Source organism: Exophiala viscosa, assembly GCF_022695815.1.
Source record: "Exophiala viscosa unplaced genomic scaffold EDD37scaffold_10, whole genome shotgun sequence".
Taxonomy (NCBI): domain Eukaryota; kingdom Fungi; phylum Ascomycota; class Eurotiomycetes; order Chaetothyriales; family Herpotrichiellaceae; genus Exophiala; species Exophiala viscosa.
Window position 1 is genome coordinate 775,549 of NW_026944362.1, and position 23,602 is coordinate 799,150.

Consider the following 23,602-nt stretch of genomic DNA (forward strand, 5'->3'; position numbering starts at 1 on the left):
ATTGGGAGCACCTTGTATCTGGCTCCCTGGTAAGCTCGATCATAGCATTCAAGGTTTTTGGCGGCTGGACGAGAATAAGATGTGCACAAGCAATGAAGGAGGGAATTCATTATTCCAACTACCTGGTAGGTAGATAGATGGGCGGCAGACCAGTAGTCTAAAAGACAGCCATTATACCTAGGTACCTAGGTAGGTAGGTTTCTGTGGACGCCCTCGTGTTCGTGCTTTCGTTCGCCCGGGTCGGCAGATGCCAGAGGGGTAACGTCGGTCGATCTTGCCTATGGCATCATGAGCTATTATTGTGCCTGCCCTTGACCGATCAGATCGCAACAGATGCGAGTAGCTGTGAGTACTTGTACGAACGACTCAACCACTTCAATAATCAGCCTGTTTTGCGAAGGCAATATAGCCTTCGCAGACATCCTAGTATACATCTTGCTCACATTCACACCGATCCTATCTACGGTTTGCTTGTTCACCCTCGTTTATCCCTGGTCAGATCCTCCGCCCCAGATGCAACCTTAAGGCTGCCCCATCCCCTCACATCCTGAAGACCGCCAGGGGCGCAGACACCGCCAACAGAGTATCTCACGCCTACTCTACTCCTGCTGTTAACTTGATTGTATCCGAACCATCCTCTGTCCAAGTCCGGCGGCATGGTGCACCTATCACTTCCAAGGGGCTTCAGCCACCTCGGCAAGCATAAAGATCACAGCGGCTCTTCACAAAACAATGGACCACAAAGGCCTGAGGCTCCACGAAATGGGAGTGGGAACAACACACCACCGCACCCGGATCAGAAACTTCTGATCCTCAAGGTGTATGTCATAAAGGTACAGTTGCGGGCAGTTTCCTGCGGAGGAACTCAGTTAACCGGAGAGGTAGGCACGAAACCTAGCGGCCAAGGACAAGTCTGGCACATCTGATCCTGTACGTTATACCTCCTTACCGCCGTCCGATCCAGTCTGATCGTTTAGTATCTTATCGTGACATTGGGCACCGCCAAACAGTCCACACCTTCAATCAGCAAGACCCTGAACCCTGAATGGAAGATATGCTTTGACATGCCGTTGACCGGCGTTCCACTGCTCGAATGCATCTGCTGGGACAGAGACCGGTTCGGTAAAGACTATATGGGAGAGTTCGACATACCTATCGAGGACATTTTCGCCAATGGAAAGATACAACAGGAACCGAGGTGGTATAAATTGAAGTCTCGAAGGGCAAGCACCAAGAAACATAGTACCGTCTCTGGAGAAGTCTTTATGCAGTTCTCCATCGTAGACTCAGCAAACCCTTCAGCAAGTCCAGAAGAGATCCGCAAGAAGTTCCAAGCATATATTGGGGCCGAAGAAGAAGACGACGAACTTTCTCGCCTTTCTACCAACCTCTCCACTGGTGACGATAACGACGATGCGGATGACCTTGACGACGATTTGGAGTCGGTCACAGAAACCGAATCTTCACAGACAGGAGGCGTTGCAGCGAAAAAGGAGAAAAAGAAGAGGCTTGCCCGCCTCCGGCGCAAGTCCATGGCTGCAAGAGCTTACAACTTCCTCGGGGCGGTCAACGATGTTAATGGCCTTATCTTCCTGGAAATTGTCAAAATCACCGACCTCCCTCCGGAGCGCAATATGACCCGCACTTCCTTTGACATGGACCCCTTCGTCGTGACGGCTCTGGGTCGAAAGGTCCTGAGAACGAGAGTTGTTCGACACAATTTAAACCCTATCTTTAATGAAAAGATGGTCTTTCAGATCTTGCAACATGAAACTGGCTATTCTTTGACATTCACGGTCATCGATCGAGACTCTTTTTCGGGGAACGACTTCGTTGCTTCCACGTCATTCCCAGTTTCGAAGATGATCGAGGCAGCCCCAGAAGAAGATCCCGACACCGGTCTCTACGATCTTCCTGAACCTCCAGAGTACTCACCTGCTATGATATCGAAAGAACATAATAGATCCAAATTTCGATTACCGCTATCGCGCACGTCTTCGGCTAGTAGCCTCCAAAAGCTGGCACGTCCGGGTGCAAAACGCGACGACTCTCAAGCATCGTTATCACTTACACCTACCAACAGCAACGAGTCACCTCGCCCTGCAGCTCCAACGAGTGCGCCCTCGGAAGGCAACGGCAACACGCTGAAGCCGCCTGGAACCAATGACATTCCATCTCCACAGCCGGCAGACGATCCATCTATGATCTCGTATGTCATTCCCTTGGAGTTGAAAAACAAGGAGCGATGGGAAGCCAAGCATCGCCCGGAAATGCACATTCGCGCACGATATTTGCCCTACAAAGCCTTGAGGCAGCAATTCTGGAGAGCGATGTTTAAACAATACGATGCTGACGACAGCAAGCGCATCAGCAAAATCGAGTTCACCACGATGCTAGACACCCTGGGCTCGACCTTGAAAGAGTCGACTATTGATGCCTTCTTTTCTAGATTTGCCAAAGAGAATGATGATGCTGGTGAGGTAGACCTGACTTTTGATCAAGCTGTCATCTGTTTGGAAGAGCAACTGCAGAAGGGTAGCCAGAAGAAGACTACTACCGAGAAAATAAAGAGTATCATGGCACCTTCGAGAAATCAGGCGCCGCAGGAAGACCCCAACGTCACAAAGGGGGAGACACTTCCTGGCAGCATACCGACAATCCAACAAGGGGATACTGGGGCTGCTGGTGAGGAGGGCAAACTCCTCGACAATGACCTCGGGGATGAAGGTGATGGCGAGGAGCACGTTATTGAGATCCGCGAGTGCCCCATTTGCCATCAACCAAAGCTCAACAAGCGGACTGAAGCCGATATCATTACACACATCGCCACTTGCGCTAGCTCTGATTGGAGACAGGTTAACAATTTGGTGATGGGCGGCTTTGTCACACAAAGTCAAGCGCAACGCAAGTGGTACTCAAAAGTCATCACGAAGATCAGCTATGGTGGATATAAATTGGGTGCTAACAGCGCGAATATTTTGGTCCAAGATCGGACTACGGGGCAAATCAACGAAGAACGTATGTCGGTGTATGTGCGCATTGGCATTCGATTGCTTTACAAAGCACTAGGGTCTCGTGAAATGGAGAAGAGACGAATCAAGAAAATGCTGAAGTCGTTATCGGTCAAGCAAGGCAGAAAGTTTGACGATCCGGCATCGGCAAGCCAAATTGAGGGTTTCATCAACTTCCATCGTCTGGACATGTCTGAGGTTCTTCTTCCAAAAGAGCAATTCAGGAATTTCAACGAATTCTTTTACCGAGCGCTGAAGCCGACTGCGCGGCCATGCAGTGCACCGGATCGGCCTGAAATCATTGTCTCGCCGGCGGATTGCCGATCAGTGGTCTTCAACACCATCGATGATGCGACCAGGATTTGGGTCAAAGGCCGAGACTATAGTCTGGAAAAGCTGTTTGGTGATGCATATCCTCTTGAGGCCAAACGATACAAAGGAGGCAGCATGGGTATCTTCCGACTTGCACCTCAAGACTATCACCGATTCCATATACCTGTCGATGGTACTCTTGGCACACCGAAACTGATTGATGGCGAATACTATACGGTGAACCCCATGGCCATCAGGTCAGCTTTGGATGTATATGGTGAGAATATTCGCGTGGTGACGCCGATTGACTCTGTCTGCCACGGCAGAGTCATGTATGTCTGCATTGGCGCAATGATGGTCGGTTCTACGGTGATCACTCGAAAGCCGGGAGAGCGTGTCAAACGAACTGAAGAACTTGGTTATTTCAAGTTTGGCGGCAGTACCATCCTGGTCTTTTTTGAGCCTGGCAAAATGGTTTATGACAAGGACCTTGTGGACAACAGCCTTGGAGCTCTGGAAACATTGGTGAGTCTGGTGGGAGATTCTTGAAGGACATCTACTAATCTCTCTTTACAGGTTCGAGTTGGCATGTCAATTGGTCACTCGCCAGACGTTGAATCATACAAGCCGGATATGAAGAAAGATGAGCGTGACATCACTGCCGAAGACAGGCAAGACGCCAAACGACGAATTGAAGGTAGCCTTGCTTCCAATACTGATAGTGGTGGATTTATGGGAGAGTCAGCATCGGTGGGAGACGGCGTGGTCACCTTGGATCAGGCACACATTCAATGAATGGTATGATACTATGAATTTTGTCAACTTCTGTACAGGCATGTTCTGTGTACCCAAATTATCCGGGGCCCAGAATCGGTGGTCGTTAGGCTCATCATAGAGAGAGAAAAGTTTTTACGAATTGACGCGGGTATCCCATGATGACTACATTATTATCTCAAGTCAAAGCATCGATGCAAGGCTGAAGGGCTTCGAAGAGTGTTGTTGTGGCCTACCACTTCGCTGTCCACGGACACAACCATTTGTGTTCATAAATCGCTCTCCGTCCTTTCCGGTGTAGGGGGCACACGCGTGCCTGGTTGCCGAGTGGAGCTCGGAGAAGAGAGAGTGTGTGGCAGTGCTGAGGTCCCGGAAGTTTGATGCACGGAATAGGAGGCGAGCGTCTAGTCGGTGGTTCACGACTGTCACAGTTTGAGCTTTTTCGTCCTTGTCAGAGCTTGGTTTGAGCTTGTTTGAGGGGCAGACTGTTTGAGATTTGTATATTCAGACTGCTTCTTGAAAGTCCCTCTGAACACTCGGGGTACATTCTATCATTCCAGATGTAGGTGAGTGTAGACGCAAGTAGACGTAAGTACTCGGTACTTGTCGGGGCAATAAGAGAGGAACAGCGCGATATTATTAGGTGCTGGAGAGAGGCCCGCGTCTCGCCGGTGGAGTATTGTGGTCTTCAGGCCACGCGTTTCGTGTGGAAAACAACGACTCTCGTCTCCTCGTCTCGTCGACTTTAATTTTGTTACACCATCGACCTCTCCACCCAACGACCATCCACCAGCATCCTCCTTATGGGATCCTTTCTGGGTTCTCTGTCGGCCGCGCAGCCCATCAACAAGGATTACGACTTCACTAGCCATCATGCGGGGATTCTGGATGGCCATGATCCATCTCACCCATGCTTAATTCCTTCCTACTCGTACGGATAGCAACTGCTGACAGTCGATCCTTTCTCTGCCTTGTACCCGGTTTTCGTTGCTCTCTCTCACTCCATCTTGTCTGAGTATCTGTCTGCCTCGTCGTTGTTACTGTTCATGTTGCCATCTTTTTACCACCTTCATTGACCTCCTTGCCGTTATATCGAAGACATATACACATCCCATATCTCATAGGATTAACTTTCGAAAAGTGTACCTCACCTTCGACGTCCGACTTCTGAACCACTTCGGGCGCGCTGCTCACCTTCGTTCGACGCTCATCTTTGCGCACCTCTATCATACACATCCGGCCCTCGTTTTAGCAGAGGATCACACCTCGTCTCTACACAAAGACCCTCCTCCAGGGAACCTCCGCAATGCGGTGCTCACCCTTACTTCTCCTGGCGCCGCTCGCGGCTGCCTTCACCCTCGATATCAGCTCGACCAGTTCGATAGAAACTGCTGCCTCAAGCATTGCTTATGAAATGATGACTGCATATGTTGGAAATGAAACTGGCGAAGTTCCTGGATTACTGCCTGGCTCCTTGAGCTGCGACCCAAACACTGTTGGCGTTTACTGTTGGTGGGAAGCCGGTGCAATGTGGGGAGCATTAATAAATTACTGGCAGTATACCAACGATACTACCTACAACTCCGTTGTTTCTCAGGCGCTCCAATTCCAGCGGGGATCTGATAACAACTTTAACCCTGCCAATCAGTCAAGGAGTATGGGTATTGACGATCAGGTCTTTTGGGCCTTCTCAGCCATGGACGCCGTCGAGGCGAATTTTCCCGAAGCTGGTGATGACGACCCGTCGTGGCTATCGCTCGCTCAAGCAGTATTCAACTTTCAACGCTCGCTATGGGATACTGCCTACTGTGGTGGTGGGTTCAGGTGGCAGGTTTACTCTTTCAATGCTGGGTACAATCTTAAGAACTCAATCTCCAACGGTGGAAATTTTCAACTTTCCGCTCGCCTCGCCTACGTAACTGGAAACTCGACTTACGGCGACTGGGCCGAAGAGGTTTATGACTGGATGGAGTCGAGTCCATTGTTGGAGATGGATAACTCCACCGGGATATTCTACATCTGGGATAACACTGACACCGACAACAATTGCAGTGATGTACAGAACTATGTCTGGAGTTACAACTACGGCACGATGCTCATGGGTGCGGCATACATGTATAACTACACCAATGGAAGTTCCGTCTGGCTGGATCGTGTCGAAACCATTCTCAACAGCACTTTCACGCTTTTCTTCCCGTCCACGTACGGCGGCAATATCATGTTCGAAGTTGAGTGCGAAGCCGCGAAAAACTGCGACCAGGATCAAAAGAGTTTCAAGGCGTACCTCGCCCGGTGGTTGGCTGTAACGGGTCTGCTTGTTCCGAGCACTATGGACTCGATCAAAACAAAACTATCTGCCAGTGCCACTGGTGCTGCTGGTCAGTGCGATGTGTCCGATGCAGAATGTGGACTGCAATGGTATACCACGACGTGGGATGGCACCAACGGGGTGGGTCAGCAGGTAAGTCGCAGAACAGGTTGTATGGGTTTTGATACTGACATGATCATAGATGGCCGCCTTATCAGTCGTTGGCGCAAATTTGATCGATTCGAGTATGACACCTCTCACGAAGGTCACAGGTGCCACCTCTTCAAGCGATCCTGATGCAGGTACAACGGCAACGTCGGATCCAGCTGAGACCACATCCAAGATCACCACAAAAGACAGGGCCGGGGCCGGCATTTTGACCGTCTTGGTCATTGGATTTATTGTTGGTGGGGCTGCTTGGATAGTGATATGAAAATACTGTCACTGTTTGGATGTTTGTTTTATATCACGAATTTTGCGACCAAGCGGAAGACTTACTAAGTCGGTGAGTCTGCTTTGGAGATACCCCCGTTGGACGATATGCATATGTACACAATCAACATGGGAACAAAAAGAGACGTCAATACATGAATCTGTGCCACAAGGGTCGACATATGGGATGTTTAGCGGGATTTTGGGCGCATATATCGACGTCGGCGCAGGAGGTACATATGCGTCTGTGGCGTTTCGGGTTATTGAGAACCATGCTCATGCTCATGCTCACAACCACACTATACGACTGTGAAGCAGGCTTCGAGACTGTTTTCACGAGCGGGCACTGTCGGTTTTGGCGGCAATCGAGCTTGGGTTGAAAAAGCGGCTTGAGGCTCGTTGCACTCTTGTGACATGGCCATCTCTTCAGGCTATAGAAGATCCGGAACATGTGTGTATGTAGCACGCATGTCCGGATATCAGGTCAAGGTCTGCCGAACAAGACATTACATGAGAAAGTAAAGCCAGATATGAGGGGTCGGCCTCAATAACGTACTTTGTACTTTGAAGTCTTCCAGTACTAGTAGAGTGATGTGATGGACCTCTTGAGCAGGCGAAACCCCTTTCTCGGCACATGGCAGTTCTCCTTCCTCATGCTTTCATATCTAAATACGCAGTACTGTGCTAAACTGCTGCCCACCCCGTAGGGAGTTTCTCTCTTACGGACGCCATGAAGAGGTCCAGACCACTATTTGTTTGCAGACCTTCCACGGACTCTGGGCAGATTGCCCAGCGGTGAGGCAGACGAGGTTGCTGCTGCAGAATCTCTGATGACTGAATGCGAGAGTTTATGGGAAGTTCCCTTATGCTTTTTGCGCCCCCTCATACAGTCCCTCAACTGTCTGGTGTGCACAGTAGATAGTCTGGGGTTAACTGGACTGTTGAACAGGTTGAGAGAGCTGGTAAGCGGTTGACGAAATGGGAGGAGTTTGTCAAGGAGCATGAGCTGTGGAATGAATAAAATCCCGGGGCCTTGGTATCAATGATCCGTCTAGAAATTGACGACATATGCTCCACGGACTGGCGGGTCTGCTGACATGTTGACCGGGTACGCCATGGGCTTTTCAGCGTGCCGTAGTCCTTGCTGGTTTCTCGCTGTGGGTATCTGTATCGTCTTGAGTTGGTACATTTCTGTCTCGAAGAACGAGCGCCACAAAGGCTCTAAGGCGTATCGATTCAGGCAGGACTCGCATGACCCAAAACGCCAGGGCGTGCGCCCAGTACGGTGAAAAGACCATGACACCTCTCGCCGCTGCCGCCGGAGCTCGTTGCAGCACCATCTCGGCGTAGGGTCGGGCGTCGATCACCCCGAAACCGTGGGCGGGTTTGTTAGTTTGACTGGTGACTTCGCCGGGCACGATCGATATGATGTCCACCTTGACCCCGGCGGCTTTGCACTCACGGTTGACGCTCTTGGTGAGCGCGGTGATGTAGCTCTTCGTCGCGCTGTAGATGGACACGCCGGGAATACCTTCTTGGGCACCGGAGCTCATGTTGAGAATTAGGGATGGACCGGATCGATTGCTCGCGAGGACGGGCAGGAGGAATCGCGTCATGTGCGTCATGAAGACTGCGTTGAGACTGATGTTCAAGTCGATTTCTTCAGGAGTGTAATCCGTCAGCGGCTTGATTCTGGGTGACTGGTGTGTAATGACGCCGCCGACGTTGTTTATCAGGACGGTAAGGTTCAGGTCTGTTACCGACCTTAGGTGTTCGTTGATCTCGCTAGCTGTCGCTTTGCTGCAGTCCATGACTAGGATTCGGGTTTGGACATGCGGAAAGTGGGCTTCGATTCGAGCTTGTGCTTCATGCAACTCGTCGAGCTTATGGCCAAGGAGAATAACGTTGAAGCCAGCAGCCGCGAGTTCCCAGGCGAACCAGAGGCCGATGCCGGTTGATGAGCCTGTCACTAATGCCCAAGCATTGGGTCGATAGTAGCGGCGGATGTCGCAATGCGGAGGCAGTAGCCAGAGACGCGCAACGTCGACGGCATGGTAGAGTATCCTGAGCAAGGTGATGGCGCCTAGACATTGGAGGATGAGTTGGGCGAGCTCCTGCCAGCTACTTGCGTCTGCGGATGCGAGAGACATCGGATCTGGTTTTGGCGAGGAGTTGTTGCTATCAGTAAATGGCATTTGGCATGGGGGAGGATAGGTGTTGATCCGCTCTTCATCTATATTCATATTTGTAGGCATATCTGGGCTCCGATAAGTGCTGACGGGGGCTGAACATCGCTGAATCGCCGGATGGCAGTGCTCGAGATGGTTGCCATATCGACGACTTTCCGAGCATATGGCAATAAGCCAGTGGAGACGAAACTTGCCAGAAAGAAGGAAAGAGCCTTGTGTGGTGTACCAGGGTAAAGCCTACGAAGCTTTGCCATGCAGAGCATTAGTCAGGAGGACGCACTGGGACCGCCAGCTCAAGTCGCTCCGTTAGGCCACCATAGCGATCAACATGGCCGGTGCACGTAGGTGTGCCTGCCATGGCTTGGCAAGGACGGCAGTCCTCATTGTCAATGTCATTCGATCTCGTTGATAGGATGCATTGTGGAAAATGAAGTGAAGGGTGAATGGTTGAGGTGTCTCTGCGTCGTGCTTATTTTAGTCATCCGGTTTGCAAAACAGATCTATTCCACGTGAATTTATTGCCCGTCTTAGGCTCTTTGTGGATAGCCAGAAACTGTTCAAACATAATACATCGCATGAAATCGTCCTGATTCTCCGCGTCATAGAGATGGAGGTAGCGGCATCAGGATGGGAGGACGAATATCGGATCGCCCTTCTTGCGGTGCAACGTGCCGTGATTTTGACCAAAACTGTCCTGTCGAATGTTGACAAGGGGGCGCTGACAAAAGAAGACAACAGCCCAGTCACAATAGCAGACTTTGGTGCACAAGCACTACTCATTGACGCAGTACACCGTAACTTCCCTGACGATGGATTCGTGGGAGAGGAATCGGCGGACGCACTTCGGAAGGATGCTCAATTGTGCGAGCGAGTGTGGGAGTTGGTGCGGACGACATGCCTTGATGACGACGAAGGGAATCTGATCTTGGGTAATCTAGAAACCAAAAAGGAGATGGTTGATGCGATTGATCGTGGAAGTCGAAGTGACGGACGAAGCAAAGGCAGGGTCTGGGTGCTCGATCCGATTGATGGTACTCAGGCTTTCGTGAATGGCGGGCAGTATGCCGTAGCCCTGGCAATGGTCGAAGATGGAGTGCAGCGTGTCGGTGTTCTGGGATGCCCCAATCTTGGGCTTGACCAGGTCGACCGAGGAGAGGTGGGCGATTCTACATATCAGAAGGACGGAACTGGCGTTATGCTCTCGGCTGTGCGTGGACACGGTTCGTATATCAGACCGCTATCGCAGGGAAAATTGCTACCTGCACGCAAGATTGAGCAACCAGCACGAACTGGGCCGGTGCTCAAGTTCGTTGATTCCTCGAAAAGTCGCACCACTGATCTGCAACGACATCGACGGGTTGCGGCCAACTTAGGCTCAACCTGGCCCGGGTCAGAAGTCTTGTCTTTACAGATGCGCTACGTTGCTATCACTACCGGCAACTGCGACGCGATGATACGCATTCCGCGTGATGAGACCTACCGCGAGCCCGTTTGGGACCACGCCGGTGGTGCGCTTATTCTGGAGGAGGCCGGTGGCAGAGTGACAGACCTCAATGGGCAACAAGTCGATTTTGGTCAGGGAAGACGATTGCAGAACAATCATGGACTTGTCGCAGCTCTTAAAGATGCGCACACAACGGTACTGGCGGCGGTCCAAGGAAACTCGCAACAAGGTGGAGAATGACGCAGTCCAAATGCACCGTTTTCAAGATTCTATTCCCTCCACGAACCACTTCAAGCTCTTTGAAACGAAGTCCACCCCCAAGAATCAAAGCCGCTGCCACCAGCAACCTGTTTATCATACATGAAAAATTGCTCGACTGAGAAGGCTGAAGTCTTCCACACTTGGCCACGCCCTGACTGTTTCAGTACCAGCCAGTGCAGTCATCAATCCAGACATCGGTGCTGCAAGGAATCATTGGGATATCGGCTCTCTTTTGCCATTCGGATTTCATGGCCTCTGGGTCAAAATCTGCAGCTGGTGATCTTTTGTAGACTGGGTTAGGGATGATTTCGACCTCTCGCTTGACAACTGGGGCAGCTTCGACGTCCCTCTTGGACCTCGGCCAGCCTGTGCAGTTGTCGATCCAGACCGAGGCGGAGCAGGGAATGAGAGGCTCAAGCTCAGGCTCTCTCTTCGTGATCTCGACATCTCTCTTCTTCTTCAAGTCCTTTGGCGAGGGAGCTCCACCGTCGGGGTTGGTCAGAGCACCACCAAAGCCGAGCAGGGTGTTCCAGGTGTCGGCAGTGGACTTGTTGCGTGTACCCAATGATCGAATCTTGGTTTGGGCGTCTCTGCAAAGCTCCTTGGCCGCTTCATTGGCACCACAAGCCGTGCTGAGTTGATCACAGATTCTGTTGGTAATGATGTCTACCCTGAATTAGCATCTATGTCCCGAGACGTTCTCGACCAGGCTTACTTGGGTTCTGTGCCTCCTGTTGACCTCGAGCGCACAATGGGTCCATGGGCAGGAAAGTGAAGTCTGAAGCGGCTCTTTCACCGAGACCGCCTTCGAATTTCATGGTCGGGATGCAGAGACCGAAGTCTGCACTCTCTTTGACCGTCTTTTCGGCGCCCCATGACATCTTTGTTCCAAGGGCGGCAGCTGAGACCGAGCTTGCTGCATAAAGCAGAGCCACAGCGGTTGTTTCCAAATGCATGTTGGTATTGGAGGTCTGAGAACGATTGTAATGCTGAAATGTGGTTCGAGAAACGAAAGACCAAGCTTGGAAAGAGTCGTAAGGGCCGACCAGCGGTATGAACACAAAAAACCAAAATCAACTGGAAAGGAATGGATATGCTGAACGTGAAAAGAGAGCCCAGACAGTTGTTAGTAGGTCTTGGGAGTTTCTTATAACATCTGGACAAGATTGGGCGGATGGTGGAAGGTCCGAGGGTGAGTTTCGAAGATGAAGCGTGGTATGTCTGATGGTTGGTTTCACGTGGGGCTCCTTAGGCTGTCAGCCTTCAGGGGGAGTGCGCTGTCTTAGTCTGGCACTTTCAGGGCGCTTTCTGCTGCAAAACTGCGAAACCTCACCATAGGAACTCACTTGTTGCTGTCTATTCTGGAGGATAATATAGGCGTAGTCAGTCGCGCGTTCCACGAGAGGGAGGGCCATTATCAAGATGGGTCCCGACTGTCATTTGGCGGTCGCGTCAGCAGTGTGAGCTGGGCCAAACATTGCTGATGTCTGATCTGACTTCAACACAGCACTCAGTTGGGAGGTGGCATATTTGCGCCATCCAGCAGTATCCTTTGCAACGTCTATGCAAACGGGGTTGCAGCAATGTGTTGGACGAAGAAACGGATGAGCCGTTGCCCTGACACGAGGTCAATCTGCGCAGGACTCTGAGATGATATCAGAGGCAAGCACGGTGAGACTTTGATACTCGTAGCCGCAAATAGAACTTCACACGGAGGCCGGCAGGTCGTTGAAATGGAACTGACAATGGTGAAGCACCATGTGAAGCAAGACGCGTTACAAAGGAGAAACGACAAGTCTCAAAAAGTCGGAGTTTGGAAATCGCATACCCGAGTTCAGTGGATGTTCACGTGACCGATGAACTGATCGAGTGATGTCACTTCTCACCTGTTCATCTTCGACCACAATTTCCTCACCCTTTAAAGGAAGCGTGAGATGAGCAGTTATATCGTGGAGGAACGATCTCACTAGACTCTCATACAGGTAGGCGCATGGACATCGAATTATTGTCACCTGTACGGAGTGCGAGCAAGGAACGATTGCATTGATTTTTGACTACTATGTGTTCGATATTCATCTCACAACCCCATGAGTCAATGGCGCGGTCTTGTTCGCCCCGATTGCATCGTCGACACATCGGCCTACTTGCCAACTGACGCTCCTGTTAGCAACAGCGTTGCGAGAGACTGACATACTTACCTCCAGCAGCATAGACAGTGGCCGCCCCGTCAATAGGCATGCAAATCCCCGAAACGAAGGCGGCATCGTCCGAGCATAGATATACAGCTGCGTTCGCAACATAACCTAAGGAGGTATTGTGCTTCAGCGCTTCTCCTCGGGGAAACGAAGCTTCAAATTTTGCTCGGTTCTCTGGTGTGTCGTCAACACCCATGAACGACTGTGCTCTGCAACGGGTCAGTCCGAGTCCCAAATCAGCCGCAGACCTTGCTTACAAGTCGGTATATGCCAGGATTGGGCAAATGGCGTTCACCCGAATTCCAGAGTGCCCATATTCAGAGGCAAGGCCCTCTGTGATCTACGTGCGTCAGCAAAAGCGATGGATCCAGACGAGATGACCAATTTACCTTGTTCACAAACGCCTTCGTGCCACCATACCAAACCTAACGGATGCTTGTCAGCATTACAGGTTCAACCGGAACATCAACCCTTACCAGTCCATTCTTGACTCGGATGCCTCCCACAGAGCTGATATTCACAATCGATCCAGCCTTTTGCTTCATAAAGTAAGGGACGACCACTGCAACGCTCATAAAGATGGATTTCATGTTGACATTGATCACCTTGTCAAACTCTTCCTCGGTGACAGTGTGAGATTCTTTCTTTGGGTAAGTAGTTCCAGCATTGTTAATCACAACATCGACCTTATCAAACGCGCCGAGCGTGGCCTCAAGGAGCTTCTCCCAAGAAGATTGGCTGGTGACGTTGGTCTCCTGGAACAGTGCTGTTTTGGGTCCATGGCTATCGTTGATCTCGCTTTCGACTTTGGCTCCTGTCTTTGGGTTGATATCGGCTATCACTACTTGAGCGCCTTCTTCGGCGAACTGCTTTGCCATTGCCTCTCCGAATCCATGTCCGCCTCCAGTCACGATGATGACTTTTCCCTTTAGCTTTGACGACATCTTCAATTGCTCGCGTTGAGGCGACTTGCTTCACCACGATATCTAGTGCTGTGTCGGCTTAGGCTTGTGCTTGTGCTCTCAGGGAGTATGTCCACGTCCTTTCTGTCCTATCCTTGTCTGTTCCACTCGTCTCATCATCCGAGGGCACATGGCAACGTCCCCAATGCTCGGTTCCCCAACTCTTGGGGATGGTCAGTGCTGATCACAATTCCTTGCCGAGCAATCGGAGCCACTTGAAAATGTCAAAGGCTTTGCAGGATTGAGGGGAAACTAGGTATCGTGGCCCGAGGCTGATCGATTTCACATGCGGATATGTGGCTGCAATCTCGATTATTGGCTCGTTCAGCAAGGCTAGCATGGCACAATTCTACTACGTGCTGATCACTGCAGTATCCGTACTCTCCCCGTGCTTCAAGCATGTCCTCTGGCGTCGGGGACAACCCGTGTTGACCGTCGCTTATCAATCAATGATGGCGCGATCTCCAGATATTGGGTTGTTTTAGGGTTGGGGAAGGTTGGGGACCCCAGCGCCCCGAGGTACCGGCATTTATCCCCCGAGCTCGAAAGTACCTGGCCGAACGACCCCAACGTCCGAGAAATGATAAAGTCTTGCATTGAATCGCGAAGGACGCGGCTGTTGTAAGCCTTGCTCTTCTGTCACTGGTACTGCTCTGCAGTTTAATCATTGGATTTATCGTCCGCAAAATGGCTAAAGGATCAGGATCAACACGATACAACTTCCTCATCGTCTTCTTCGTCGCCCTTGGGAGTTTTACATACGGATTCAATTCCGCAATCACAGGACTTGTCATCGGCCTCCCAGCTTTCTTCAAATACTTCAACATCAACCTAGATGATACTAAGGGAAACCAGATTACCGGAGGTAAGTCAGACAACCATACCTCGGTCGCTCGCACTTACAAGAGACAGCCATCAATGGGCTCTATTCTGGTGGAGGCATCCTAGGATGTATCCTCGTCCCCTGGCTTCTTGACCACCTGGGTCGTCGCCGAACCATTCAGATCGCAGCGGCTGTGGCAGTCATCTCGGCTGCCTTGCAGGGCGGCAGTGTAGCCATTGTACGTCGAAGATCTAAGACCATTGGTCTGTGTGCTAACGGCATCGACAGGCCATGTTTCTGATCGCCCGCTTCCTCAATGGTTTCGCCGTTGGCATGTTAGACACCTCAATCCCTGTGTTTCAGTCCGAGATCTCGCCAGCCCGCCAGCGAGGCCGCATGGTCGGTGCCCATGGGGTTCTCATCGTGATCGGATACAGCGCTGCTGGCTTTGCTGGCTTTGGCACATACTTTGCAACCGCGACAGTCAGCTGGAGGCTCTGTCTTAGCCTTCAGATTGTGGCTCCTCTTCTGCTGTTCATTGGATCACCATGGTATGTTTTCCTGAAATTTCCTTCGCGATCCGCCGTCTTGCTCACTTTTCCAAAGGCTTCCAGAATCACCTCGGTGGCTCATCGACCATGACCGCCATGAGGACGGCTTCAAAGTCCTTCGCAAGCTGCACACACGTCCCGACGACCCAGACGAGATCGTGGCTCGAGAAGAGTACCTACAGATCCGCCGGCAAATCGAACTGGAACGCGCAGACCAGCTGAATAAGAGCTGGGCCACACTCTTCAAGAAGCCCAGCCTGCGGAAGAGGCTGATCCTCGGCTTTGGGACGCAGTTCATCGCGCAAAGCACAGGTAACACTTGCATCTTCCATCAGCCTAGAGGAATCCTGCTGACGTGATACACGCAGGCGTCTTGGTCGTCAACAACTACCAGATCCTACTTTACAAATCCCTCGGCATTACTGGATCGTTGCCACTGCTGCTGAACGGCTTGTACAATGGTCTAGCCGCGATCATGAACTTTGTCAACTCGTTGTTCTTGGATCGTCTAGGACGTATCCGCATCATGCTCATCGGTCTTGTACGTACAGCACATCCGGCGCTTCCTGAAAGAGTCACTGACCATTTGTCTAGACCGGCTGCGCGTGTTCTCTGATCTGCTTCACCGCCATGGTCGCCACGTTCGGCGGAACGACCAACCGAGTCGGTAACGGCTTCGGGGTGTTCTTCTTGTTTCTCTTCGTCTTTTTCTACGGCGGTTCTATGGACGCTACGAGCTATGTGTATTGCAGTGAGATCTTCCCGACTCCGCTCCGCGCCCAGGGCACAGGCTTCAGTGTGGCCGGTCTCTTCACAGCTACCCTGATATACACGCAGACTGCGCCCGTGGCATTTGCATCAGTCGGCTGGAAGTTCTACATTGTTTTCATCATCCTGCCGCTCCTTGGCGCCAGCTTGATGTGGAAGTTCTTCCCTGAGACGAAGCAGCTTAGTCTCGAGGAGATATCAGGTCTTTTCGGCGACGAGGTTGCTTTGGATATCAATCAGCTTAGTGCCGAGAAGAGAGAGGAGTTGGACCGCCAGTTGCTGGAAGGTGGTGTTGGGGTTACGTCGATGCTGCCGGTCAAGGGCGAGGCAGGGCCGACTGGAGATCAGATCGAGAAGGTCTAAGGTGTCTGACGAGGGTGTTGGCACTACCGACGTACAGTATACTTTTGGCAAGGACTCTCTGGGGCTTTCGCAATTCGAATCGTATCAACGAAGCGATACTCACACAGCAGCGAACTAGAACATAGACGGAGTGCAGTATCACAGCCTTGTCATTTGATGAGTGACCTCCTACAATTCATGCTGGACCAGGTCCACGTCCGCCATCCGCATACATACCTAGGTAGTCATGCTCTGGTCTTTCAACGCCGCTTTCGTGATGGGTTCTGTCTCTCGCCTTTCTGCTTAATGCAATATCAATTACCTTGCCATCGTGGACACTTTCCAGCCGCCTTAGATGTTCACCGCATAGTCGTGTCCTCTGCAGGAGGCTACCTATATACTGATTGTGTTGCTTACATGCAATACTCGTGTTCGTCTATTCTTGCCCACCCACACTTCTCTCTCGTACTGCCTGCGAGGTATCATCCACGTGCAGGTGTAGATCACCACCGACGTCCGTGCATATACGAGGTCTCCCGTCCACGCCCAAAATGTGACATCGTGGCGCCGGACTGCACATGGTCATCTTCGCCATGTCATCATCCCGCCCATCAAGCCTGCCGTCTCACGTTTTTTCTTCTTCCCGTCTTTGTGGTCCCGGCGTCCGTGCATCTCGTTACTTTGTACTCCTTTTCCATTTTCTTTTCCCTTTACGAGCTACGGGTATCCGTGCTTATTCAAACGGCGAACCACGAACCACCCACAGAAGAAAATTCCCTTCCACGACCCGGTGCCACGTTGTTGGGCCCTCGCACGGTCTCTTTGTTTAACCTTAAAAAAACCACATGTGTTCGAAAACTTCTTCCAGCCATCTTCAAGCCGTTGACCGCCACTTCGTGACCCCTGAACCCTTGACCCCCGAGCCCGTTAAACGCCAGCCGCTGCAAGCCAGCCACCCAGCACCCCACTCCGGAGCCGCCTCCGGTTTTCCCTACCGTTAATTTTCTTTTCCCAGCTGTTCGAAGCTACATTTTTGCCCGAACGGGCTGTCGACCCTCCCAGATGTGGTAATTGTGTCAAAATTTCGTCAATCAGCAGGTGACCGTGCGAGACGACGTGCAGCGACGGTGCCATGGGTGATCGTCGCGCACATACACCTTACAATCCACTTCGCATGCACGAAATGCACAAAAGGCTTTGGATTTGGAGATTAAAAATTGCTACCCGGCCGCCTGTGCTTGCCCTCTTGGCCAGCTTGGTGTCGCTTGTGGCTGCAGGAGGAGTAGTTCGATGCGACTTGAAATGCACCGTTGGAAGGAGATGACTCAGGCTTACGGGAACATCCTCTCACGTTAAACTGGGGGGACCAGAGATCTAAGACATGTTCTCCGTTGTCATGTGCTTGACATTCTGAACATCACCGGTACAGCATAACAGCATAATATGTCCCATATCCCACTGCGCTGCCGGTCTTGATTCCATCCAACTCAAGATGACACAATGCTCATAAACAATGCCCACGCCAACCTTGCCATACACACCACGATGTCATGCAACAATCACCAGCACTATCACTGTCGTTAACATTGAAGTGCTCGACTCCTAGTCTCTTCCCCATTCATTTCACTTCGTGATCGCGTACTTCGTTCTGCTCTTGCTTCATTTGTCCTTCACGTATCGCCGCCGGCGCTACCACAGCGTAGGAGTCCTCGACTTCCGGCTCGGCGGCTTTGCCAGAGCTGTCTGCCTGTTCACCCTTGTCCTTCTCCATGATTTCCGTTTCCGCTTCAGAATTAGATGCAGCATCATCCATAGCATCCTCGTCTTCTTCGGCTTCTTCATTTTGGACGCTCTCATACATCCCACGTTGCGACGACTCCTTCCTCGCCACTTTCGGACTGGGCTCCTGGACGTCCTTGACGACAGGGCCAGTCTCCTTCTGGGCATACTTATCCATGAAGGCGTCTCTGAGCACTTCATAAAGAAAGCTAAATTGCAGTTCGTTCATGACCATCATCATCCGCTGTTCACGCAGACTATTAACCGTCTCCCAGATCAGGTCATCCTCCTCCCTCGTCTCAGGCGTACTTGGTTTTGGAGGCCCACTCTTTCCCCAGGTACCACTTCTATTGACCGATGTTGACGACGTTGCCTTTGACAGTGACATATATGATGGTGCCTCAACAAGTCTTTCCGCTTCCAACTCCGACAGGAGATAGTCCATGGCTATCCATGTGCCAGTCCGGCCTACTCCAGCCGAACAATGAACGATGCGAGGGGAGTCACCAGCCACAGCTTTCGAAACCTTTGTGAGTTCGATGAGTGCTCTTCGATCTTCCGCCTCTGGTTTCCCGAAATCCGGCCAATGGTTGAAGAGATAATGATGGATGAGCTTGATTTCGTCTTCGATTTTCAACTCCAATATTCGCACCTCGCAGCCTGTGCTCGCATCATAGGTCAAAGACAGCAGACTGACTGTGCCACACTGGCGCTGCACGCCATCGGTCGCGGCCTGTTCGGAATGTGGCGTGTCGGACTCAGTATCTGTTCCCAAACTATCAGTATCGGCGCTACTTTTAGGGGAGTCCAAGAATGGGTCACCATCGTCCGTTAAGTCTCCTTCATCTTCATTCTCTTCCTCATGGGCTGGAAGGACTATGGTAGGGTTGTCCATATCGGCCGGAAAGTATTGTGCGCATTTCTCCTTGTTTCCTTCGTACAGTTGCGTGAGCATGATGACCACTCCGACCTCGTCAGACTCTTGCATGACCATATGCCAGAAATGAGAAAACTGGCCTTCCTTTGGACCTTGAGTTGCAACATATCTGTACTCAATTTCCGAATCGGTCGCAATCTGGTCAGCAGAGGACGTTGGGGCGACAACACTACGTTGTTTAGGCTTGCTACCATGACTGGTGAGTTTGATGGGCGAAGCATTGACATAGTCCGACCCTCCAATTGGTTTCTTCAATTTGACCCTTGCTGAATCCCATGGCTGCACGTTTCCATACCGATTTCGGCTGATGACGGTATGCGATCGATCAACTCGGAAGGGGGATTCTGGATGATGGAAGGCGTGTTGCAGGCGAAAGCGCTGTTTCCATTCTAGATCCTGGAAGGCGGCGGAGATCTCTGCATACCTGTGAGCACTTGCACTTTGTAGGCCATTTGCACGACCGAAAGAGAGACACTGCCATGCCGTATACTCACTTGCTCGATTCTTATCCAGGTAAGGAGGTATCTTGACGGACATTCCTCTGCCCGAGAGATCGCCTTCGGCGATCGCAGCATTTGGGGGTGTCTGCCCAGACGAAGGCGGTCTGGACCCACTCACAGGGAGCTCTTGAGACCTTTGCCTCTTGATTGAACTTGACGATGGAGTATTACTGATAGCCAGAGACTGCGGCATGATTTGAGTTATCACGGCAACCGAGGCAACATCGGAATGGAACGAGCCAGGGCGGCTCACATCCGCCGGTCTGGCTGGAAGAGATGAGGCGGTGGTGGGACGGATGGTTAGATTCGGAGTTGTCTTGGTCCTCCTTCCTGAATGGAGGCGGAAACGTTGAAATATCGAGGGTCTCCTCGGGGTGACTGAGTTAGGAGATTCCCCAGGTACTGAAAGATCCTGGGAAACGGCGCCGGCTTTGTCGGTAAGGGACCTGGGAGCGGTCGTTGTGGTTCTCAGAGAATGTATCAAGGAGTGACGACGTTTGACTGCCTAAAGAAGCAGTTTGGAAGCCCTGACCCGGTGGTTTGCAGGAAGTGAGGTTTGATATCGCGTGATAAGGAGTGATATTATTGACTTCAGGCGTAGCACTTCTTCCTGATCTGATCTTCCAGTTCTGTCTTCACAATGGTGAAAGTCAGTGACTCAGCAAGGAACAACTTCTTCATAGGCTTCTAGTGATGTCGGGTCGAGGATGAGTTGACGGACGGCCAATTACCTTGAGCTGATTACCGAGATCCAAGGGGTTTCGGTTTCAAGAGTTTCCCATGCGGTCGTCTTCGGTAAAGGTACGGGGTAATAAGCTATTCTGCGATCATGGAAGAAAGCGATGATCGATCGATAGCCTTGCACGACTGGACCAAGGGTATAAGCGACAATGCATGGTTCCAATGATTGAGAAAACTAAGTTACTCCTGGGGTCGAGGCTGAATCGTTGACCTCATTTTGCAGGAACGTCGTGCGTGTCGTGGGAGTGCGGCAGGTAGGGGGAGCCTGTAATGAATGTCGTATTTACAGCATTTCAATCCACGTATCAGGCACTTTAGCTGGTAACATCCAGTAAATAACATTACCATCTGACTTCGATGCGGCCGCCACCACTGGCAGACAAGAACGTTCCATATTCTGCTATATCATTTCGATTCACAAGCCGACGCCGCATTATCTTTACAATTGTCTTCCATCCTCGCCCCAGATCATTTGGCAGTCCTGAGGCAGTCATACACGACGAACTTCCATCGACAGTACCCTTCTCGACAGTTAGCCTCCGTCGCCCACGCGCATACAACCTACACATTCACCAGGATGGCCTGGTGGCTGTGGCACATCGAGGTTTGCCCTGCCTCTCCCACCATTTTATCCCGACTCTAACAAACAGCAGAAACGCCTCATCGAAACAGTGCGCACACATTCGGTCGCTCTCCGCTGATCCATCGCTGACCACACCCCCAGCTTCTTAACAGTCCATCCTTCCATCGTGGTGTTCAAAAAGTCCACAAAACAGTCCATCAATTACAACATGGCAAACCACCCGAATATTATGGTGGGACACATATCGAACGTACGTCGAAAGCCCCCTCAATCACTGCCTTCTCCGAATACATCTCTAGACTTGGTTCGAAGAGTGCTGTAATATGCAAGAAACAAGATACTTACGTATTTCTTCAATCCAGCCGAAGAAGAAGCCGGCCGCGGCATCGGTCACTTCGTCAAACTGTTTTGGGAAGAATTAAAATCGGGACATAAACCTCAGCCACCGGCAAAGAAATGAAAAGAGACTCCCCATGAATTTACGTGTATATGAGCAACTCAATCAGCAAGGCGTTCGGCGTTTGGAGGAAGACTTTGGATCGACAGACTCTTTATGAGAAGAGTAAACCCGGGCGATGCAGCAAGCAATGCTGTTATCACTAGAACGAGCAGAGAACCAAAATTCCTATCAAGACTTGATGCTCTGACTTCACTATGAGCAACCTACAATGTGAGATGCCCCACTTGATGATAAAACACGGATAAAGATTGGGTTGGCTTGTTACGATGCCACAGGAGTTCAACCCTCATTGTATCCGAAGAGCATGAATTTGCAACGCTATATACCCTTCATGATCTCTTCTTCTCCAAAGATTACGAGGAACCCCTCCCCAACGAGGAAAGGCGAACAAACACATTGTCATTGCACTTATATGCATGGTGCCGTACGTTTCAGCTGGTCATGAAAGAGATCAGCCGCATTCATAACAGCCATCTCCCCAGTCATCTTCATATGCTGGTGGCGTTCGGGGTCCAGCCCTGCGTTTGTGTCCACGAGCAAAAGTTGCCTGATGTTACAAGATCAGGAAACTCTGGCCTCCCCCAAGTCGTGAAGATGGCACATTATGCCTGACCAGAGTTCTTCTGCTACCCATTGTTCGATCAATCGACGCAGGAGGGCTGAAATGCTTAGCCATGCAGGTAGTTACCCACCTTCTCCAGCGACAGCAGTAGCCTGCCTATGCAAGGCTTTCTGAGAAGTACCCACCTGATATTCTGCATGTGCGTGTTGAGGTTTTCGACATTTGGCCCAAACTGGCCGGCACTCGTAGCCAGGATCTACAGTGTCGCAAACCAAAGATATCAGCGTTTTAATCCCGGGCGATGTGTTAGAGGAGAACGTCAGCCGGATGTCCGCATGCGACTTTGTATTGCCTACTGAGGGGGACTCCCCGGGAGGCATCAATGATACCGCGTACCAACGCTCAAACACACAGTATCCATTGTGCAGGGCTGTCGAACGTCCAGAGAGGATTCTGGGCAACCAGGTAGGCTCCCGCTGTCATATCTGCAGGTCGGACGGGTTTTCTGGGGCCGACAAGATCTCGTCTTCCATATCGAGCTGGGATGCTCGTCATGATCATTGGGGCACTACGAAATGCGCTTCGGGAAGCCACAGCTGCCTGGAGAGGACAGGTTGGGCAGAAATTTCCATCTTGGCTGCGTGATTCCTCCCGGGGCAAGTCTCAAAGAAGGGAGTCAACGGGGTTCGCTAGGTCTCTCAGATGTGCGCTCGTACGAACCGGCTTGGAAGCCTCTCCGGCACAATGTTTGTGACAATGGCGTCGTGTCTCCAAGAAGCAAACTTCTGGGTTGCCGAATCAGGGATGACAACTGATCTGCTAGTTGCTGGTTGGCTCTCCGTCCAATGCCCTGGAAGTGCTGTGTAACCAATTCAAAACAAAGCCCCAATGACATCGACAGAAGCAAACAATTCTCGTGCATCACTTACTCTGTAGAGCTGACCGCTTGAGGGACTTGGGACTCACCCGGGGTGCGCCATCTAGATTTGACAGCTGCGGTCCGTATGGCAATATCTTGTTGCAGATTGTCCCACTCTCCCTCTGGCTTGCTTACCTCGTATCCCGTAGTTCCAGCTTGTTCAACCTGCGACATGGGGTAGTTTTGGCTAACCTACGCTTCTTTGTGTAGGCCAGCAGAGAAGCGATTTGCACCCCAGCTGCTCAAAGGATGGTGAGACACTCGATCCGAGACCGACTATCCATTTTCTCGACAATGTTCCGGAAACGAGACCTAGGCGACGACATGCTCGTCGAAGGTGACGTCGATAGTCAAGGTCGCTCTCAGTCAGGCAACCTGTTAGGCAGCGTCATGCAGATGAGCCACAAGCCGACATGATCCTAAAGCGGTCTTGTGCAGGAGAAGCAAGAGCCCTGTCAAACCCTCTAGGTTGAACAAAGTATCACCGCCGGCCAGAGTGTCTGCCCAGTCTCTTTGGCTCACCTGAGACTGGTTGCGGGGGTATCTGATCTGGGTTACACAGAGGTCAAGGGCTGTGTAGAACTTAGACCTCGGTCATCACCCCAGCTCCATCTGGGTTTCTCCAACTGCTCGAGCACTGCCTCAGATCATCCAGTACCCGGCACAAAGAGCGTTGAGTCTGACATTGTGATGATATACCTGTCTAGTGCCGCAGCGCCCAGAGTCCGCTGGACTGGCCCGATGTATGG

General features: G+C 51.4%; 8 protein-coding genes across 8 annotated transcripts; 4 read left to right on the top strand and 4 right to left on the bottom strand.

Annotated features, from left to right (window-relative positions):
• The first annotated feature begins 771 nt into the window (after positions 1–771).
• EDD37DRAFT_121048 (phosphatidylserine decarboxylase) lies at positions 772–4,383 on the top strand. The gene is made up of 3 exons (XM_062809332.1): positions 772–930; positions 978–3,848; positions 3,900–4,383. Exons 2-3 carry the CDS (start codon positions 1,065–1,067, stop codon positions 4,116–4,118), a joined length of 3,003 nt encoding a protein of 1,000 aa, XP_062667410.1. The 5' UTR covers positions 772–930; positions 978–1,064; the 3' UTR covers positions 4,119–4,383.
• Positions 4,384–5,198: 815 nt separating this feature from the next.
• On the top strand, positions 5,199–6,912 carry EDD37DRAFT_120568 (mannan endo-1,6-alpha-mannosidase). Its single transcript, XM_062809327.1, has 2 exons — positions 5,199–6,558; positions 6,608–6,912. The coding sequence occupies exons 1-2, from the start codon at positions 5,404–5,406 to the stop codon at positions 6,836–6,838; spliced, it is 1,386 nt and encodes a 461-aa protein (XP_062667411.1). The 5' UTR covers positions 5,199–5,403; the 3' UTR covers positions 6,839–6,912.
• Positions 6,913–7,961: 1,049 nt separating this feature from the next.
• Positions 7,962–8,987, bottom strand: EDD37DRAFT_568116 (uncharacterized protein; the record flags this gene model as incomplete). The annotated part of the gene is made up of 1 exon (XM_062814178.1): positions 7,962–8,987. The coding sequence occupies one exon, from the start codon at positions 8,985–8,987 to the stop codon at positions 7,962–7,964; it is 1,026 nt and encodes a 341-aa protein (XP_062667412.1).
• Positions 8,988–9,405: 418 nt separating this feature from the next.
• Positions 9,406–10,872, top strand: EDD37DRAFT_121209 (3',5'-bisphosphate nucleotidase). Its single transcript, XM_062809333.1, has one exon. It carries the CDS (start codon positions 9,634–9,636, stop codon positions 10,708–10,710), a length of 1,077 nt encoding a protein of 358 aa, XP_062667413.1. The 5' UTR covers positions 9,406–9,633; the 3' UTR covers positions 10,711–10,872.
• On the bottom strand, positions 10,801–11,989 carry EDD37DRAFT_121215 (uncharacterized protein). Its single transcript, XM_062809334.1, has 2 exons — positions 11,447–11,989; positions 10,801–11,397 (listed from the first exon to the last, which is right to left on the bottom strand). Exons 1-2 carry the CDS (start codon positions 11,685–11,687, stop codon positions 10,892–10,894), a joined length of 747 nt encoding a protein of 248 aa, XP_062667414.1. The 5' UTR covers positions 11,688–11,989; the 3' UTR covers positions 10,801–10,891.
• An 882-nt stretch (positions 11,990–12,871) lies between these two features.
• EDD37DRAFT_652890 (putative alcohol dehydrogenase) lies at positions 12,872–13,870 on the bottom strand (the record flags this gene model as incomplete). The annotated part of the gene is made up of 5 exons (XM_062818495.1): positions 12,872–12,882; positions 12,930–13,135; positions 13,184–13,266; positions 13,316–13,351; positions 13,403–13,870. The coding sequence occupies 5 exons, from the start codon at positions 13,868–13,870 to the stop codon at positions 12,872–12,874; spliced, it is 804 nt and encodes a 267-aa protein (XP_062667415.1).
• Positions 13,871–14,575: 705 nt separating this feature from the next.
• Positions 14,576–16,393, top strand: EDD37DRAFT_652891 (general substrate transporter; the record flags this gene model as incomplete). The annotated part of the gene is made up of 6 exons (XM_062818496.1): positions 14,576–14,753; positions 14,801–14,949; positions 15,000–15,262; positions 15,318–15,574; positions 15,631–15,803; positions 15,857–16,393. The coding sequence occupies 6 exons, from the start codon at positions 14,576–14,578 to the stop codon at positions 16,391–16,393; spliced, it is 1,557 nt and encodes a 518-aa protein (XP_062667416.1).
• A 1,345-nt stretch (positions 16,394–17,738) lies between these two features.
• On the bottom strand, positions 17,739–19,781 carry EDD37DRAFT_673190 (protein-tyrosine phosphatase; the record flags this gene model as incomplete). Its single annotated transcript, XM_062819472.1, has 2 exons — positions 17,739–19,504; positions 19,583–19,781. The coding sequence occupies 2 exons, from the start codon at positions 19,779–19,781 to the stop codon at positions 17,991–17,993; spliced, it is 1,713 nt and encodes a 570-aa protein (XP_062667417.1). The 3' UTR covers positions 17,739–17,990.
• Between the last annotated feature and the right edge of the window lie 3,821 nt (positions 19,782–23,602).